This window comes from Bos grunniens, chromosome 29, assembly GCF_055505025.1.
Source record: "Bos grunniens cultivar Pamir isolate PY7600 chromosome 29, Bosgru_T2T1.0, whole genome shotgun sequence".
In the NCBI taxonomy this organism is placed as follows: domain Eukaryota; kingdom Metazoa; phylum Chordata; class Mammalia; order Artiodactyla; family Bovidae; genus Bos; species Bos grunniens.
In genome coordinates this window covers 6,468,801-6,487,336 of record NC_141193.1, presented here as the reverse complement: position 1 = coordinate 6,487,336, position 18,536 = coordinate 6,468,801, and the positions used below count along the sequence as shown (strand labels likewise).

At 44.1% G+C, this 18,536-nt stretch overlaps 1 protein-coding gene across 6 annotated transcripts; it reads left to right on the top strand.

Annotated features, from left to right (window-relative positions):
- The first annotated feature begins 5,898 nt into the window (after positions 1-5,898).
- On the top strand, positions 5,899-13,659 carry LOC147341817 (RNA-binding protein 4). 6 transcript variants are annotated; one of them, XR_015158106.1, is made up of 5 exons: positions 5,899-5,948; positions 7,012-7,435; positions 10,711-11,395; positions 11,561-11,725; positions 13,247-13,659. XR_015158106.1 is itself a non-coding variant. In XM_086385678.1 (4 exons), the coding sequence occupies exons 2-3, from the start codon at positions 7,024-7,026 to the stop codon at positions 11,385-11,387; spliced, it is 1,089 nt and encodes a 362-aa protein (XP_086241804.1). In that variant the 5' UTR covers positions 5,899-5,948; positions 7,012-7,023; the 3' UTR covers positions 11,388-11,395; positions 13,247-13,659. The 6 variants fall into 6 exon arrangements, 4 of the variants coding, with proteins under 4 accessions (XP_086241804.1, XP_086241805.1, XP_086241806.1 ...); XR_015158107.1 differs by having other exon boundaries at positions 5,899-6,081; XM_086385678.1 differs by lacking the exon at positions 11,561-11,725.
- Positions 13,660-18,536: the final 4,877 nt, after the last annotated feature.

The following is an 18,536-nucleotide window of genomic DNA, read 5'->3' as shown; positions in this document are numbered from 1 at the left end:
ACCTCCTAACATTCCTTTGGGAAAGGGGCTTTAGAGATTTGATTTGGGAGTCTTTGGGCACGGTGATTTTGGGGAGGTGTGTTGTCAAGTGGAGTTCAGGTTGGTTCTCTTCTGCCTCCACTGGTTTCTTTCGAACTTGCTTATGACACAGTAGTTTGCCCCAGGTGTTCTCTTCCCTCTGCCCAGTGGGCCAAAAGCACAGGCTCTGTATTAAGTATGAACTACTTGCGGATGCAAACTGGAGTGATCTCAGGGGTGCTGAGGCCATGGCTCTCTCACTTTTCTTTCTGCTCACTGCTTTGCTGCTGCTTTCCGTTTCTTTTAAGGACTGGGAAGAGGGGGAATCTAATAGGTTTCTTGTCAGTTTTCTGCAGTGAGAGTGGGGTTATCACAGGGCCAACCTAACAGACTTAGCTCTGGTTATTTCCCTGGAAAATCAAGGGTTGTTTAATTGTAGTGCTGTGATTGTGGCCTGTGTATTTGTAATTACTTCTTTGTCAGTGTGATTTTCTGTCATCTTTCTCTACAGTGAGCGTTCAGCCACTGTCCCAGTCCCACAGTTCGTGTGAAAAATAGCCTAATGTGCTCTCAGGGCCAGTATTGATATTTCTTTATTACAGCTTTAGTTCTTCAGAGCAACCTGGCCGAGATGATCACCCAACTTGTCATCGCTAGGTACTGATGCCCTTGCTGCCTCTGCTGCCAGGCTTCTGGTTTAAGCTCTGAAGAGCTCTAAAGCCAAATCACTTGTCATTTTCCTCTTCCTTGCAGATGGTTTTAAAATTCTCTTCCCCTTTTTTATTTAAATTATGCTACCTGTGTTAATCCTATAGCCAGCTTCTCCTACTTTGCTTTTTGTGGGTTTCTGATTTCCAGGGTCCTATAACTTGAAGACGGTTGGGTTGAGTGAATGGGAGGATAGACATTTACTGTGTGTTTTGGGAAAAGGGGGTGGGAATATGGGCTCACAATATCCTTCAGGTCCTTGTAGCTTGATCTATCAGCTCTAACTTGACCTTCATTGGAGAAGTTTTAAATGATTTATTCCTGGAACAAGACTAAAGTCTTCTCACCTCATCAGTCTGTTCTCTGAGGTTTGGACCTTGTTTCAGATTGTCTGGGGTGGGTCTGGGGCTGCTACCCCTGTACTGGCGGGAATGGGACTCACTGAGTGGTCAGCCTCTATAGTAGGCTGCCTTTCTAGTCATTGTCCATTAGTTAAGCTCTGCCAAAGTCTGTACACAGATGGTTGGTTCCAGTCATTTTGTCCTGTTAAGCCAAGTAAGTTGACTATAATGTCATAATGAAAATAAATTTCCTAGATTTATGGACCAGTGTGTAATGTATTTAATAGGAGGTTTGGGTAATAACGATAAGATGGATAGGATAGGTGGGAAATACTTACCTTGTTTCTTTCTTTAGGTGCCTTTAAGAGAACATTAAGGGTAGAATCTAGTTTTCCAGGAAAAAAGTTCTTAAAATGATTTCAAGTCTGTAAATCATTAGAAATACGGTGTCTGTATTGTTGGAAATAGTGTTGAGGCAGCTGAGATGAAATGCAGTGATCACCCTTGGGCTGATCTTGGGGAATGGGTAGCCCAGGGGAGGCAGGACCTGCCTCGATGACCTAGTTACATACAGTTAATAGCAGTGCCAGGCCTTCCCTGGCAGTCCAGTGGTTTGCACTGCACTTCTGCTGCAGAGCAGTGTGGATTTGATCCCTAGTGGGAGAACTAAGATCCCTGTACGTGCTGGGAGACAAAACAAATAACACTAGGGAGGTTGTAGGTAAAGGAGGAGCGAGGATGGTGCAGTCCCATTAGAGAAAACTGGAGCTAGAATTTGTTTGCTTTGAAACTGACTTGGCAGAGAGAATTACTGAGGGTGCTGGCTCTAAAGTCAGACTTCCTGGGACTTCACTGGTGGTCCAGTAGTTAAGAGTCTGCCTTGAAATGCAGGGGACGTGGCTTTGATTGATAGTTGGGAAAGTAAAATCCCACATGCTGTGGGACAACTAAGCCTGTGTGCCCCAACTAGAGGGCCCATGCAACTTGACACAGCCAAATAAATATTTAAAAAAAAAAAAGACTTTCTGAGTTTGGATCTTGGTTCTGCCATGTATCCGTGTGGTCTTGGACATGTCAGGAATTCTACCTCAGTATTTTCATCTATAAAATGGGGATAATAGCTCACATCTACTGAACATAACTTTATTGCAACTCAAATGTATTAGGTACTTATAAACCTTTGATTAATTGGGAAATTGAGTGTGTAGGTTAAGTAACTTCACAAGGCTGAAAAGTAGTGGATCAAGGAATTGAATCAGCCATTTTGAGCCATCCAGGATTTTGCTTGTAATACTGTTGGAAGGAGCAAATAGCATGTATCAGGTATAGGGCCTCATATATAGTCACTGCTAGCCATCTCAGAAGTAAGGAGTTAGAACATTTTGGGGAGGTTGGGATGGCCTACTGAAAGCACACAGCTGAGGAAAGGACTTTGGATATGGGTGTGAGTGCAGCATGTGAGTAACAGTGAAGGAAGGAAACTTCTGTAGTAAGTGGTACCTGTGTGATGTAGGCCACTGGACCGTACCAGTTTTGGTCACCTCTGGTTTCAGACAACACTGTTGTATCCTGGGGATCAGATTCTTCTAGGTATGGAGAAGAAAGGTATGGGGTAGGGCAGAGGTTCCCAACCTCCAGGATCTAATGTCTGATGATCTGAAGTGGAGCTGATGTAATGATAGAAAAAAAAGTGAAAAAAAAAAAGTGCACAGTGAGTGTACCGCACTTGAATCATCCTGAATCCAAATCCATCCCCAAGCCGTGGTCTGTGGAAAAACTGTCTTCCGTGGAACTGGTCCCTGGTGCCAAAAAGGCTGGGAACCATGAAGATAAGAGGACCTCCCCAGACATTAATGGGAGGCTTAGAGGGCATCACCGACTGAATGGACGTGAGTTTGAGTAAACTCTGGGAGTTGGTGATGAACTGGGAGGCCTGGTGTGCTGCAGTTCATGGGGTCGCAAAGAGTCAGATGCGACTGAACTGAAACTAGAGGGTGTAGCTGGCAGTGGTGTTGGAGGCCTAGTGGCTCCCTCTGAACACTCCCAGAGAATGTTTCCCCCTGGCTTTTGAGCATCTGCTTGTTAGTACTAAGTGTCCATGTTTTCAAGCTGGTGTTGACTAAAAATCCAAAGTTATTTCTTTCCTCTTGGTTATCAAGAATTTAACTCATGTGTTCATTTGTCCATTTGTTAACAAATACTTGAGTGCTTGCCATGTACCAGGTACGGTTTTAACACAGGATAAATACATTAGGAAGGAGAAATAATCTGCATACTCACATACCCATTCTCTCAAAATGCCTAGTGCAGAAGGGCACACATTGTTTCTAAAATTCATTTTCCTTTGATGAGATTTAGGCTCAGATGGTAAAGAATCTGCCTGCAAAGTAGGAGACCTGGGTTCGATCCCTGGGTCTGGAAGATCCCCTGGAGAAGGGAATGACAGCGTTCTTCAGTAATCTTGCCTGGAAAATCCTATGGATAGAGGAGCCTGGCGGACTACCATGGGGTTGCAAAAGAGTCGTACATGGCTTAGCAACTAAATTAGTAGGCAGTAAGAAAATGTCCTTGCCCTTGTAGAACGAGTATTTGCTGGGGGCAGGGGGTAGGAGGAAGTGAGAAAATGAATCAACAAGTAGGATTTCAAGTGGTGGTAAGTATTTGGAAAACTACTGTGGAGTTCATGGGGTAGAACTCCAAGGTGTATGTAGGGTTGGAGTGGGGAGATGTCTAGATGGGGTGACCAGCTTAGGACCTGGAGAAAAAGAACATTTCATTCAGCCTGAATGAGCTTGGGACATAGGCTACTGTGCAGGAGCCTAGTGGGAGTGGGGGTGGGGTGTGGGGTGTGTGTGGGGGTGGTAGGAGCACTGTTAAAGAGATTGGAGATTTTGGAAATCCAGATTGGGTAGTGTGCATTGAAGCTTTTCCAGTTGCCATGGGTTTTAATTTAAAACCCATGATGTGATGGATTTGATTAAATGATTTAATGTGGTTTGCTCAGTTGGAGCAAAATCAAATACAACTCAAATCTAGAGGGCTTTCAAAAGGTAAATCCGATTAGGGAGTGGGTGTGGTTGGTGGTCTGCAAACTGGCCTGAACTGTGATCCTGAGAATTATATTCCCAGTTTTTCACCTTTGGACTTGGGAGAGATTGCCGGTAGAGTAAGCTGACCTCATATGCTTTGGTATTTTGAAAGGTTTATCTCCAAGGCCACTCAGGGCAAAAATTTTGGAAGATCAAACAAAGGAGCTTAAAGGATTTCTAGACCGGATGTGTTTCCCTGCCCAAATGGAGTTGTGACTGCCTCCAACTTGCAGCAGACTAACACGCAGTTGTTTTTTTTCCATCATTGATCCTTTGCCCTTTACTCACAGCTGGAGTGTCAGCATCAGGATGCACAATGAAAATGGACCACGATTAGTGATCCCATTTGTAAATACAACATTTTCACATTTTTTAGATTATCTTTTACTACCCTAGAGTAAGCCTGGTGTGCTGCAGTCCATATGGGGGTCGCAAAGAGTAGGACATGACCGAACTGAACCCTAGCATAAATTCTTGACCACCATTTATTTCTGAGTCGTCAGGTTTTAAAAATGTTTCTACTTTGACTTCGCTTTTCTCGCTATGATCCCCACCCCTTTTGGCGGGGGGTGGGGGTGGTGAGCTCCTTTGAACTGGTGCTGTGTTGTATTTGTATTATCTCCACTCCTGAGGATCCCTTTCCTCAAACCACTGCTTTTATCATGTTTTTAAGTTCTTCCATTCTCCCCTTTAAACTCCCTCTTCAAGAACTGCCTGCAAAAGGGTCATATTCATAATATGGGATTAATGTGAAGAAACCAAAGGATGATTTTTTAAAAAGCCAAATGGACGCCCTGGAGGACTCTGTTTTGGATTGTATTTTTGCTTGTTTAGCTGGTTGTGATTTATTAGGTTCTTTATTCCCTTTAAGGTCGGTTCTAGTTTAAACCTAACATCTCTGACTGATGGCGCCCAATAAAATAAAACAAAAAACTTCGCTGCTCTAGTTTTTTTCTCAGGGCAGGGTGGGGGTGTTTTCTCAACCTCCACAGAGAAACCTTTTCCTCATCTTGAATCCCAGGAGGGTGGTTTCTTGAGGGAACCCTCAACCGAGTCGAATTCGTGGACCTTTATAGCCTAATTGAAGCTGAGCCCATTAACCGTTTTGAGAGTCCTTTCACCACCTATGAGAGCAGTTTCAATTGGAGGGTAGCTCTGGGACTTCCAGGGCGCCACTGTGGACTCGGCCGAAGGAGGTTGGTTTCTTCAGATGGGACGCTTCGCTGTTTTTCTTACCTGGCTTCTGGGTCTGCGTAAGCGTCCTTCGTAGCATCCGAGCTGCGAAGGGGTGGCGTTTGGGAATTTAGAGGGAGAAGTTCGGAGTAGAAGGCAAAATGGAACGCACGTGGATTGGCGAGAAGTGGAGACTTAACAAAAGTTGGCGCCATGACGCTAAACACCGACCCCCACACCGGAGTCCTAACTCGCTCCGCCTAATGGCGGGCGGAACCCCGCCTGCGAAGCTTACGTTGGTAGGCCCGCCGTCATGCCGACCTCCTACCCAATCAATGACCTCGGCTTCATGAGGGTGTTGCTCATTGGCTTTCGAGTAAACGCTCCGAGGTTACTGACGTTTCCACCTCTTCCCGGCCTCAGGTAATTGGCGTTCGTGATAACCAATCAGGAAGAGCATCTACAGGAACGCCTGCCTTTTATTTTGTTGAACGGCCAATCCGGTGGTAGGTTCTCCTCCCCCTCTCTACCCAGAGTCACTACTGCGGCCGTCGCCATTTTAGCGTTTTGTCAGAAGCGTCCGCGCCGCGAGGAAGAGCATCTGCTGCTTTTCGTGCGGGTGAGAGACTCCGAGCCTTTTCACTGTTTCTTTTGCCTTGTTAAATCTCATTCCTTGGGCTTCAAGGGTATCCTTGTGGGGTAGTGGCCTCCACACCCGTCACTGAGAGCCGACCTCTGCTCGGCGTTGCGCGGTAAGCCTGAAGCAGCCCTTCCCCCACAACCTCCCCTGAGAATATACTTTCTCCCCACCCTGCCCTCTGCCCGACTAGGCTCGGCCCACTGCCTCGAGGTTTCCATCGAGTAACCGCGCTTCCGTTAGATTTAGGAATTAACCACGTTTTAAGGATCTCTTAGGCCCTGAGACTTGGTTGTCAGGCCGATGAGGTTCAAGCCCCCTTTTCCAACCATGCATTTCTCCAATTCTCCAGGAATTCGTAGGACGGCACCCCAAGAGAGGCGTTCCCAGTTCTACACTTATATACTCTTGGAACGCCTGACTCTCCGGCCTAAGTCAGCGGTTCACTGCTTCTAAAGGAAACCCTAAAACCTACTTTTAAGGTCCACCTTTCCGGAAATGGTGGCTGATTCTTCGGTTACGAGAGGAAGAGACAGTGCATAGTTTCAGACGGTCAATCCAGTTAGACCTTTGTTTTCTTTTAAAAAAATATTTTGGCGGCTCTACCGCACGTCTTGCGGATCTTAGTTCCCGGCCGGGAATTGAACCTGAGCTCTCTGCGGTTCAAGCGTGGAGTCCGAACCACTGGACCCACCAAGGAAGTCCCCCTGATTGTCTTTATAGTAGTTAGAAAGTCCACTATTCTCTCGGCTACATTTATGCCCTCACTTTCATTTCCATTACCGTTTAAAATTATTCAAGTCTTATCAAACCGTATTTGACTACCAAGGATTTTTATTACAGATGCTTTCTTGTATCTGTTGGTTCTGTAGCGGGCCTTCTTATTCCCGATTCCCTTTGATAATTGTGTAGAAGTGTGCGTGTGGGACGTGAGAGAAAACTGGAAATATTTGCCAGACAGAAAGGAGATGGCGGTATTGGGTTTTTTTTAAAGCTGATGTGGGCCTGAGATCTTTCGTTAGAAATTTTGTTTCTTTTCGCCCAGGCTGTGTCCGAGATGGTGAAGCTGTTCATCGGAAACCTGCCCCGGGAGGCCACAGAGCAGGAGATCCGCTCTCTCTTCGAGCAGTATGGGAAGGTGCTGGAATGTGACATCATTAAGAACTACGGCTTTGTGCACATAGAGGACAAGACGGCGGCCGAGGATGCCATCCGCAACCTGCACCACTACAAGCTGCACGGGGTGAACATCAACGTGGAAGCCAGCAAGAATAAGAGCAAAACCTCTACAAAGTTACATGTAGGCAATATCAGCCCTACTTGTACCAACAAAGAGCTCCGAGCCAAGTTTGAGGAGTACGGTCCAGTTATCGAATGTGACATCGTGAAAGATTATGCCTTTGTACACATGGAGCGGGCTGAGGATGCAGTGGAGGCCATCAGGGGCCTTGACAACACAGAGTTTCAAGGTGAACCATCCTTTTTGGGAAAGAGGGCTGAACACAAGGCTTGTGTAGAGAATAGATTGGATAAGTAGAAGGGAGGGGTCATGGGTAGAGACAGCTGTTGGTTGGCTGATGGATGGTGAGGATTAAGAGTGGATGATGAACTTAAATGGAGAATGCATGGGATTTAGAGGCTTTACCTCAGGCAAATCAAGTTTGGGAGAAAAATCACTTGGCTTTAGATTGGAACCCCTAGGCATTTTTATCTATTAGTGCAGAAATCTTTCCACTGAAGATTTGTTTGTTCTTTTTTTTTTTTGGCAGTAGTAGTAGTAAGGGAGAAGGCAATGGCACCCCACTCCAGTACTCTTGCCTGGAAAATCCCATGGACAGAGGAGCCTGGTGGGCTGCAGTCCATGGGGTTGCTAAGAGTCGGACACGACTGAGAGACTTCACTTTCACTTTTCACTTTCATGCACTGGTGAAGGAAATGGCAACCCACTCCAGTGTTCTTGCCTGGAGAATCCCAGAGAAGGGGCAGCCTGTTGGGCTGCCGTCTATGGGGTCGCACAGTCGGACATGACTGAAGCGACTTAGCAGTAGCAGCAGTAGTAGTAACGGTAGTAGTAAAGCGCAGAATGGTATTTCACTCTGAAATTTATTGCCTCAGCACACCATGTTGCATATGAAGGACTTGGCAAAAGCTGCCTTAAGCCACCCGTTCAGAAGCAAAATACCAGTTAAGCTTCCCAACTTCATCCCAACTCATAGCTTCTTAGTAAATATAATTCATTGTTAAACAAGTCTTTAGAGAGCTAGTGTGTTTAAAGGGCTTTATCTCTTACTACTTTTTTATTATGCATGCACCAGAGGTTCAGTTTGGAGGATGAGGGCACTGTGGGATTAAAGGATAGTTTCAGGAGTGTCTGAGGAGAAGGTATGGGGATCTGCGGGGGAGGGGGAGTCATCAGGGAGGGGGCGATAAAGTTGATGCCTTTTGCTGGTTTGAGGAGTGGGCTCTCACATCTTTGGTGGAAAGACCACTTAGATGGGTGATATCTTGGAGCCTTGACGAGAGTAATAGTGTGCCTGGAAGGCAGTATGCTATGGATGATAGTTTATTTGGAATATATTTTGGTGGTTTATGATCTGAGCTTCTGTGGCAAGAGTGGCAGTCATGAAGGGGATGGTGACCATGGTGAGTTGCTGACCTTAGTCTTCTCCCACCTGCTTTGGGTTCCCATATGGAAGTCAGTGATGAGCCTTTCACCTTTGGTGCAGCTGCTTCTAAATTACAGGTTATTCCCATAACTCCTTGCTATATTTTTAACCTATATTCCACTTTTTCAGCCAAACAAGGTAGTGGCTGCTGCTTTTCCTGAGCACTCCTCTTAAGAATCATTTTGGCTATCTTTGATGTTTATATAAATTGAACTTTCTTAGATCTGGAAGTCTGATCATCATTCCCCCTAAGTTAATGGGTGCCTTGTGTCATGGGTGTTACTGTGCATTATTAAAGACAAATGTCACAGGTCTCTCAGGTCTCATTTTCCTTTTTTAATTGGTAAGTTGAGAATTACCTTGTGTCAACAGTGTAATTGGGCGCAAAGGCTGCTCTTGTGGAGGTTTTAATACTCTTCTACACTTTAACCAAGTTACAGAAGAGGTGGTGGTGTCTCCTTGCTACCACATGTAAGGGAAGGACAGTGTGAGCTAATACAGGATAAATCCTTGGACCATGACTCTTGGCTTCTGAACTGTAGGCTCTTTGATGCTTAGTTACTTTTGCGGATTTTTTTTTTTTCCTGGAGAATTTTTAGATCAGGACATTTATTAGTGACCTTCATGCCTTGAAGGTACATGATTGGTTCCTTAATTGCTCTTGTTATGTCTGGTTTTGTTAGGTGCCAAAGTGGCCACTTGGGCAAATGCAAGGAACGTGGGTTAGCACTTAAAAGTACTTAATTGCATATCCTATCTCTTAACTGGCAATCTGCACCTACCAGAAAGTTTGTTTGAACCAGAACTTTTTTTTGATAGTTTGATCCTTCCATCCCCTATCCCTTTTCTAGTCTTTAAGAATTTACCTTGAACTTTGTAGGTGAAATTGTACCACCTTCTGTAATGTTAGGTGCATAGATGACCCGACCTCTCTGTTTACCCCCCTGATTAAGCATTTTTAAGCATGGGGCCACTGTTCTTTGCCATTTGCATGCTTGGGGGCGTGATAACCAGTTGTATTGGAAAGGTTTTGCTGGAATTTTGCTTACTGTTAAAATGGTAGATCATGTTAGGTGGACACTGCTTCTGTGAGAAGGTTTAAAACTTAAACTTTCTAAGAAATGTTTCTTCTGTTAGATTTTCAAAAGTAATATTTTTCCATTTCCAGAATACAAGTTCTAATTTTGAGCAAAAAAATAGTGTTAAGTACATGTTGTTGGGATCTTGGGTTTTTTGAGGAAAAGTACTTTAATCTTGCTGAAATGAACAGTTTGATCCACTAACATAAGTATTCATTCTCCACTTTTCTCATCCTTCCCCCTTTCTTCCACATTTTTCGTAATAACCCTTTTTGAAAATTCAGCCATCTTGTGAACTGCCTGCCCTGTTTTCTTTGACCCCCTACTTTAAGAGGTCGCTGAAGATTTTAAGTAATTCTTGTTATAATGAATATCAGAACTAGCAATTTAAAGGACCCAGTTAAGGATAAAGCAGCCTGTCAACTTGTATTTTGCCCCTCTTCACGCATTTGTGAGGTTTTTTTTCCCCCCAAAAAAATCTTGAAACTTCCCTACAGCATTCAGCCATGGATCAAGTCTGGATCACTATCAGTGGTAACTTCAGTGTCTTGCTCTATTGTCTTTGATTTTGGGGTGATATGGAGGACTGACCTTTGCATTTTCCTGCTTAATGAAGTCAGGAGTCTTAATAGTGAAGATTGGAGGTGTCAGAATGTTGTAGAGCACTCTTAATTGTGGTGTCTTCTGACATTGGGCCCCTGTTCAGAGCAGTTTGTGTCCGTAGTTACTTGGCAAAAAATGAAATGCCTATTTTTGAACGAGAGTAGTTTTTCTTAAGCATTAGACTGATGTTTGAGCGGAAACATTTCTTCATTTATCTTTGCCTGAAGTCAGGTCATCATACTGAATTTATACTGGACCTTTAAAAAACCATTTTAAAATGGCAGTGAGTCCTGCATTACAGTTGTCTAGGTAAAGCCAGCTATGACCAGTGTCTGGGGTAGGGGCTGGGGCTATGACTAAGAGTATAGCAACCCTTCTTGCGTCTGTTTCTTCAAGGCAAAAGAATGCACGTGCAGTTGTCCACCAGCCGGCTTAGGACTGCGCCCGGGATGGGAGACCAGAGCGGCTGCTATCGGTGCGGGAAAGAGGGGCACTGGTCCAAAGAGTGTCCAGTAGATCGTTCGGGCCGCGTGGCAGACTTTACCGAGCAATATAATGAGCAATACGGAGCAGTGCGTACACCTTACACCATGGGCTACGGGGATTCATTGTATTACAACAACGCGTACGGAGCGCTCGATGCCTACTACAAGCGCTGCCGTGCTGCCCGGTCCTATGAGGCGGTGGCTGCTGCAGCTGCCTCTGCGTATAATTACGCAGAGCAGACCTTGTCCCAGCTGCCACAAGTCCAGAACACAGCCATGGCCAGTCACCTCACCTCCACCTCTCTCGACCCCTACGATAGACACCTGTTGCCGACCTCGGGAGCTGCTGCTGCTGCTGCTGCAGCAGCTGCTGCTGCTGTTACTGCAGCTTCCTCTTCATATTACGGGCGGGATCGGAGCCCCCTGCGTCGCGCTACAGGCCCAGTCCCTACTGTTGGAGAGGGCTACGGTTACGGGCATGAGAGTGAGTTGTCCCAAGGTTCGTCGGCTGCGCGGAATTCCCTGTACGACATGGCCCGGTATGAGCGGGAGCAGTATGCGGATCGGGCGCGGTATTCAGCCTTTTAAAGCTTGAGGTGAGAGCGGTGGGGTGTCCCTGGTTCTGGTTTTGCCGTCCCTCCCGCAGCCTAAAGGCTCCAATTAGGCTGCCCTGCTTGCTTGCTTTTGCAGGGTTAGGGTAAGGATGCTAATGGTTCAGGGGATTAGGGAGAAGTCCTAATTATTTAATTTTTCTGAAATAGACAAACATCTTTAGCCGCCATGGCTGTTTTTCCAGGACTCCTAGTCCCAGGAGTCAACCTGATTCCATTTGTGTCTGGAAAAGCAAACAGTGTGACGTGATGAATCTCGGGTCACACCTGTGTGCTGTAATTGAACTGAACCTGGAACCCGGACATCAGACCCAGGTGTGTCGTTTCTCAGAGCCTTTGTTGGAATTCCTAGGTGTGTGACATTATTAATGTTTGCAGGGTTCCTCTTCTCCTTCATGCTATGTGAAAGGTCTGCTAGGACCTGCACAGTTAAAATCTGTAATTGTAGTTATAATTGGTCATCACTGCTCAAGTTCCAGTTACTATGAAGACTACCCAATGGTATCATCTTAATCTTGAAGCAGTGTGTTTCTGACATTTCTGAAGTTAATCCCCAATGAGCTTTAGAGAAAAAACTTACTTGATGGTAAGTTGGGGTAGAGAGGAATAGAAAAAGATCTTTCAATTTATGAAGTTAATTTCAACACGGAGTCTGGGGCATAGACTCAAATTCAACTTCTCTCCTCAGTTCACATTCATTCTCTGAGCTGAATAGGATGCCCACTCCATTGCTTTATCTTTGAATCTGTTCTGTGAGAGCCTGTTTACTTTGTCTAGTTTTTTTTTTCCCCACTGTCCCCACAGTGTTAGATTTGACATCCTCTCCATCTCTTTAAGGTACATAATAATGTAAATAATGTATGCACCCCTGCCAGTTCTACTCTTCAGTAATGTTGAAATCCAAGGTTGGGAGCTTTGCCTTAAGCGGATCACTCCCTTCATCTTCCCACCAGGTTTGGGCAGTTAACACTCTTGAACCACCAGCTGTGCCTTGAGTCCTCTGGCTTTTTCCTATACAGTTTGAGCCTCATGATCCATTTGGCTCTACTTGACTGTATTCTCTTCTGACGCTTGCCAGCTTTGGGCTCTAGGTGTATGAGATTGCTGTTGTATTTAGGGGTGTTTCACAACACCCTTTGTCTTGAGTAGCTCTCATTGTGGCCCAGACATTCCCACTGATCCATGATCCTGAGGTAACAGGATGGGTGGTACTGCCACCTTTTCCCATTAGGGCAGAAAATACGTGACTTGCCCAGGGTTTTGGGATAGGGAATAAAACTAGTGGAAAAGAAACTTGAGAGACTTTATGTTTAGCTTACACACGCTCTCCAGTACATTCTTTTATTCCCTAGGCAGAGTTGGATGCCCTCAGGTCTTACAACTTACTCAAATTGATGTTACTTTTTCCTGAACTTTAAATGGTTTTTAACTTGCAGCCCCAAGATTCAAACATATTTTTTTTTCCAGAGAGCTAATTGGAACCTTTTCCTTTTTCCTGCCCTTCAATGACAGTTTTTAAATGTGGAAATTACCTTCTTTGAGGAATGCTGATACGTTAACATCAAGAGAAATGCAGTGTCTTATCTACTGTCATAAAAGAAAGTTTGCCAGTTAATTGAGAGAAAAGAGCCCAATCTGGGGTTACTTGACCTTCCCAGTTACTCTGGCCTTCAGGCTCTTTTTCACTTTGAGAGATTATTGTGATACTGTGGATGGATACAAGTAAATTTAAAAAGAGTGTCAAGTTACCATACTTTATGGATGTTCTTTGAAGGGTTAAGTGGAAACGCCCTTGTGAGCTTTGCTGTAAAGCCCCTGTATTTTGCTCTCTTTCAGGTGGGATGTGTGTGGGCTGAAATTCCGAGCTGCGGTTGTGCATGAGAATACACCCTTCGTGGTACCCCATCTCCGGGACGGCTCTGTGCGTTCAGTCCCTCAGGAAACGTGGACCTTAAAATTTATCTTGAAAAGTTCAGACCACCTCTTCCTCTCCTCTCTCCTGCCCGTTTCCCATTTCTTTCTGTCCTTCAGTACTTCTGTAGCTCCCCGTTATGTTCTTTTCTCCCAGCAGGCCTCACTGTGTGCAGAAACGGGTAGGGGTTGTGCTGTCGCCCCACCTCCTGCTTCCAGTGGGTGTTGTGAGAGTGTCACCGCTCCTGAGTCTTTTTGACCCAAAGGCTTGTAGCGGGTGGACACATAGAGTTGAATCACTTTTTTCTTTCCGGTGAAATAAATGGTTTTTCAACTTAGGAAATGTGTGCTTTGAGAGAATTCTTACTTAGACTTGTGTCTGGGTTCTTTATTTGTCCCTAGAAGAGAAGGGGAGTGGGTAGAGTCTGACATTCAGTTCTGGGTGAACATCACTGCCATTACTTTCTTTATCATAGAGAGAATTTATAGGTGCCAAAGGAAAGAGAGGGGTTATGTGGAAGAACCCAGGCAGGCAGCCTTACTCCATTAAAGACTGCCTTCACTTGATCACACCGTTGTTAGAAAACCATGTACCTACTAGCAGTTTTGAAATGTGGGACTTTTCCATGCTTGCAAAACAATCCTCATCCACCCCTTAGTACTACCATTCAAACTGCCCAGTCACTACATCTAGCTTGACTTATTTTCCAAGGGATAGGTCTAGGAAAATGAAGGGTTTGAGGGACCAGGAGGTTAGCTTTCACTTCATGACATGTGGAAAATTAAGCTGTGGCTTTATTTTGTAGGTCAGCAAGTAAAGCTTTTTGATGCCTTTCACCATCTGTATGTGTGTGCTTAGTCACTCAGTCGTGTCTGACTTTGTGACCCCGTGGGCTGTTGCCCACCAGCCTTCCCTGTCCATTAAATTCTCCAGGCAAGAATACCTGAGTGGGTAGCCATTCCCTTCTTCAGGGGATCTTCCCAATCCAGTAATTGAACCCAAATCCTCCTGCCTTGGGGATGGATTATTTACCATTTGAGTTACCAGAGCAGCCCCAAAATGTATAGTTCTGTTGGAATTCAAGGAATACCTCAGTGGTCCCACTAGTACCTCATTGTCTTTAGAATGATAGGCACAGAAGGACCCAGAAGTGAGCTTTAGATTATTTAACAACAAGGATGAGTAGAGGGGGCAGGGTACGAGGAAGAGCCACTGCCTCTTAGTTGTATGCATCTATCAAAATAGACTGTCTTGAAGATACTTTTTGTCTATACCTTCTTGCTCCAGTTTTAGCGTAAATACAGTGGGGTTGTGTCTGGTTAGGGCATTTCCTAGCATCATTTGAAGAATCATGAGCACCTAACTGCCAAGCATTATGGGCTTCCCTGGTGGCTTAGTTGGCAAAGAATCTACCTGCAACGCTGGAGACCCCAGTTCAATCTCTAGATGGGGAAGATGCCCTGGAGAAGGGTATGGCTATCCATTCCAGTATAATTGTCCAGATCATTTCATGGACAGAGGAGCCTGGCAGGCTATAGTCCATGGGGGTCTCAGAGCTGGGCATGACTAAGTGACTAATATTTCACTCTATGCCAATCATTATGGTTTTAGGAATGGTGAATTGTGGTACTGGGAGGTAAGAAAAATGAGCTAATTTTTGGTAATCTCAGGTTTTCCTACTAGTTTCTAATTCACAGAAGCCTGAGATGGGAGTAACTATCAGTACAGCTTGTAATTTATTGGATATTTGCTCGCTGAAACCCTGTGAGGTGTTCTATGTGTTATCTCCCAGCCACCATTTTATTGAATATGGAAGTTGTCTGTGGTGAGAAAAAAAAGACAGCAGTTCCAGGAAAACTTAAAACTATTAGCTCCTACAGATAAGTGATCAACAAAGAGGATTATTACATCTAGGCTAGGTCCTTTCTTTGCATCTGTCTTTATCTTCCCTGGCTGGGTTGGATTTCTGCCACTTGGAGGGTTTGCCTGCTTTGGTCTGTTTTTAATCAAACATACCCCTTGGTCTGATGGGTGGGGTTGGCAAACTTCAAAAGATGGAAGCTAACTTTCTTGATTGAACAAATAAAACATTTTGAGTGATACTCTGAAAGGTACCTAGGTGTAGTTCTAGAACTTGTGTTCTAAGAGTGTCAAGTAGAGAATTTTATTTACGTGGGAATGGTCAGCAAAGATGGTGATGTCATACTGGAGTGTGGGGGGTAATATAGTTTTGCATTATAAAGCATGCTGTCTGGTTAAACTTGAAAAGGGAGTCTTTCTCCATTTGAGAACACAATCTCCCTACAACAGACAAGTAGTTTTTCATGACTGAATCTGTGCTGGTTTACTGTTGCATTCCTAGAGTGGTTTTTAAAAAACCACTGTTAAAAGGAAGAAAAAAGCAGTGGGAAAAGACCCAAGTTCTGAAACCAACCTTAAGTCTTTGGGGGGGCGGAAAAAAAAAAAAGTCTTTTGAAATGATTGATTTTAACTTGCTAATATTTCAGCCTTACATTGTTTGAAATTATTTTTGTGTAAACTTAAAATCAGGTGTATCTGAGTTGAGGCCACATCATAGTCTCTGCTCTGTGTAATTAACAAAGTTATACTGTCCTCACTTAGACTCAGTAGTTGTACAATAGTTTTTTTTTAAAGTGAAGCTTTAATACACTGGCTTTCTGTAGCCTTTCGCCTTTTTTTTTTTTTTTTTGGGCTGTGCCTTGTATCTTGGATTTTTATTTCCTGCCCAGGGATTGAACCTGGGCCCTCAGGGGTGAGAGCACCAAGTCCTAACCACTGGACCACTGGGGAGCTCCCATGTAGCCTTCCACTTTTTATCCTGTTCAGTAAACTGGTTAGCATTCACCTGAGAGTTTGCTTTGCACTTCGTGATGTACTCACTGGTTGCCTCCTATGTGTAAGTACCATGTGGAGAATACAAAGAGGAATGGGTGCCTGTCCTAATTCTCCAGTTAATTTTTTTTTTATTTTTTAAATTTTACTTTATTTTTCTTTTTTACTATACCTCTGCACTCTATTTTTTTTTTTTTTCCAGTTAATTTTTTTTTAATTTTTTTAATTTTATGTCCTAACTCTCTACCTCCACAGGCAGCTTTCTGCCTTGGCAGTTTGGGTGTGCAAGTAACTGGCACATCATTGTGAGATAGGTGGGGATGGGGGTGGCTACACTTCTGTTGCCACATATTTGACCCAGCCTGATTCTGGAGGTCAGAGGACTTAGGAATGCAGTTTTCAGGATATTGATTTGGTGTCAGACTTCGTAACTTTGACTTAAAAGTCTTCCTGCTGTTAAGTCACTTCAGTCACGTCCGACTGTGCGACCCCAGAGACAGCAGCCCACCAGGCTCCCCCGTCCCTGGGATTCTCCAGGCAAGAGTACTGGAGTGGGGTGCCATTGCCTTCTCCAAAAGTCTTCCAGACACCCTCAAAATTGGGGTTGAATTGGGTGAATGCTTAATTAAACCGAGTTCCTTATTCCAGAGTGATCTCAGCAATAAGTTAGATTTTAGGGGGATGGAATCATGAGAGGTAGACCATTTGCATTACATAGTATTACATTCTGGTGCAAATTCCTAAAGGTTACTTAATACTAGAATTCTCCGTGTGGTCTTGTGCTAGGAGTTCCCAGCACTGCTTTTCTACTTGGGTTTGGAGAACGGTACTCTAGGTTGAAACAGGAGAAGGTTGAGTTCTAGAATGGAATGACTCAGACTGAGTTTAAAGCTTACTATATGAGGGACTCCCTGGTGGTCCGGTGGCCAAGAATGTGTAGTTCCCTGGCTGCAGGACATACCTTAGACTTAACAAGTTATGGGGCCACTATGTTGGCCTCAGCAGAGATCTTCCCCATGTTTTCTACTGGGTGGAAGACTTGTGGAACCTTTACCCAACTGGTTTTCTCTGATGGTTGTGTAGGTCAAGCTATAGGTTGTTTTTTTTTTAAAACCCCTGATTTTATATTTGACTTGGTATATGTAGACAGGCATTTCTACTGTTTGATCCAGTTTTTCATCAGAGATGAACTCTTAGGTACTTCCTAAAACTTCGGATTTTGAGTCTTGTTTAGAACCATACTGATTTGCTTTACCAAAGTAAAGAATGAATATAAATAGTACCTGGGCATCCTCAAAAGCTAGTCATAGATTTGTCATAAAACGATTTCTCTAAGCAAGTTTCTTTAGGTTTTAGTGTTGAATGTCTCTTTAAGATAACATGGATAAGAAATTGACTAGTAGTGTTTTCACCAAGAGGGAATGGGTAAAGCACCTCCATGGTGTACTAAAACACCAGATGAAATGGAAGTGCCGGGAGGGGGTTTGTTGTGGTTTGGAGACAGCCCTTCAAAAATGCCATCCTTTTAATCTTTTGTAATTTATTTCTTACTGTCAAATCAGCCATCGTCTGTCTTTCCAGATTGCTTTGTTTAGTATGCCAACCCTTTTGACTCACTGGAACTTAACCATCTGTTGATTTTACTTTTCAGTGTCCTTCACCCTCTGCTGTTTCACCTCCTTATCCAACTTGAAAACTGTGCCAGTCACTCACTTCTTTGCTGCACCATTTTTCTTGCAAGCCCCAAGGCTCTGTTATACTTGGAAAAACTTCCCAGGTTAAATACAATTCATCTATTCATTTGTCTGACTGATGAGGCTGAAGGTTACTGGAGAAAAACAATCTCAGTGACTGCTTTCATTTTAAATAAGTTACTACAAACCTCATATCTTGTGTAGACCCATAATTCTAATTCTGCCAGGCAGAATTGGAAAATAGATCCTTGGTCTATTTGCCTTCCCATTCAGTTCCTCTCCTGTCTTGCTTATTCATATAATGAATGACCTGCTTCATACCTTGCAGAAGAAACTGAAGCAGTCCGAAGAGAATTAATCAGCACACCTGCCCACCTTCCAGCAGCCCAGTTAGCTGCATTTGTCTGAGGGTGGTGGTTCTGCGCATGCGTGAGTGCCCAGCCTCTTGCTCTTGTGGAGGATGACCTTTTCCTCTTAGGTCATCCATTTTTCCTTATTAAGTCAGTCCTATTTGCATTACAAACATTCTGTTATTCCCATTTTTAACATGTCTTCAATCCTCAGCACCTCTACAAAAAAAATAATAAAAAATAGCTTTGTTTTCCCTGCTGGTTATCACTTTATTTCTACACTTCTTTTGTACAAAACTCAAAAATGTTTTATATGG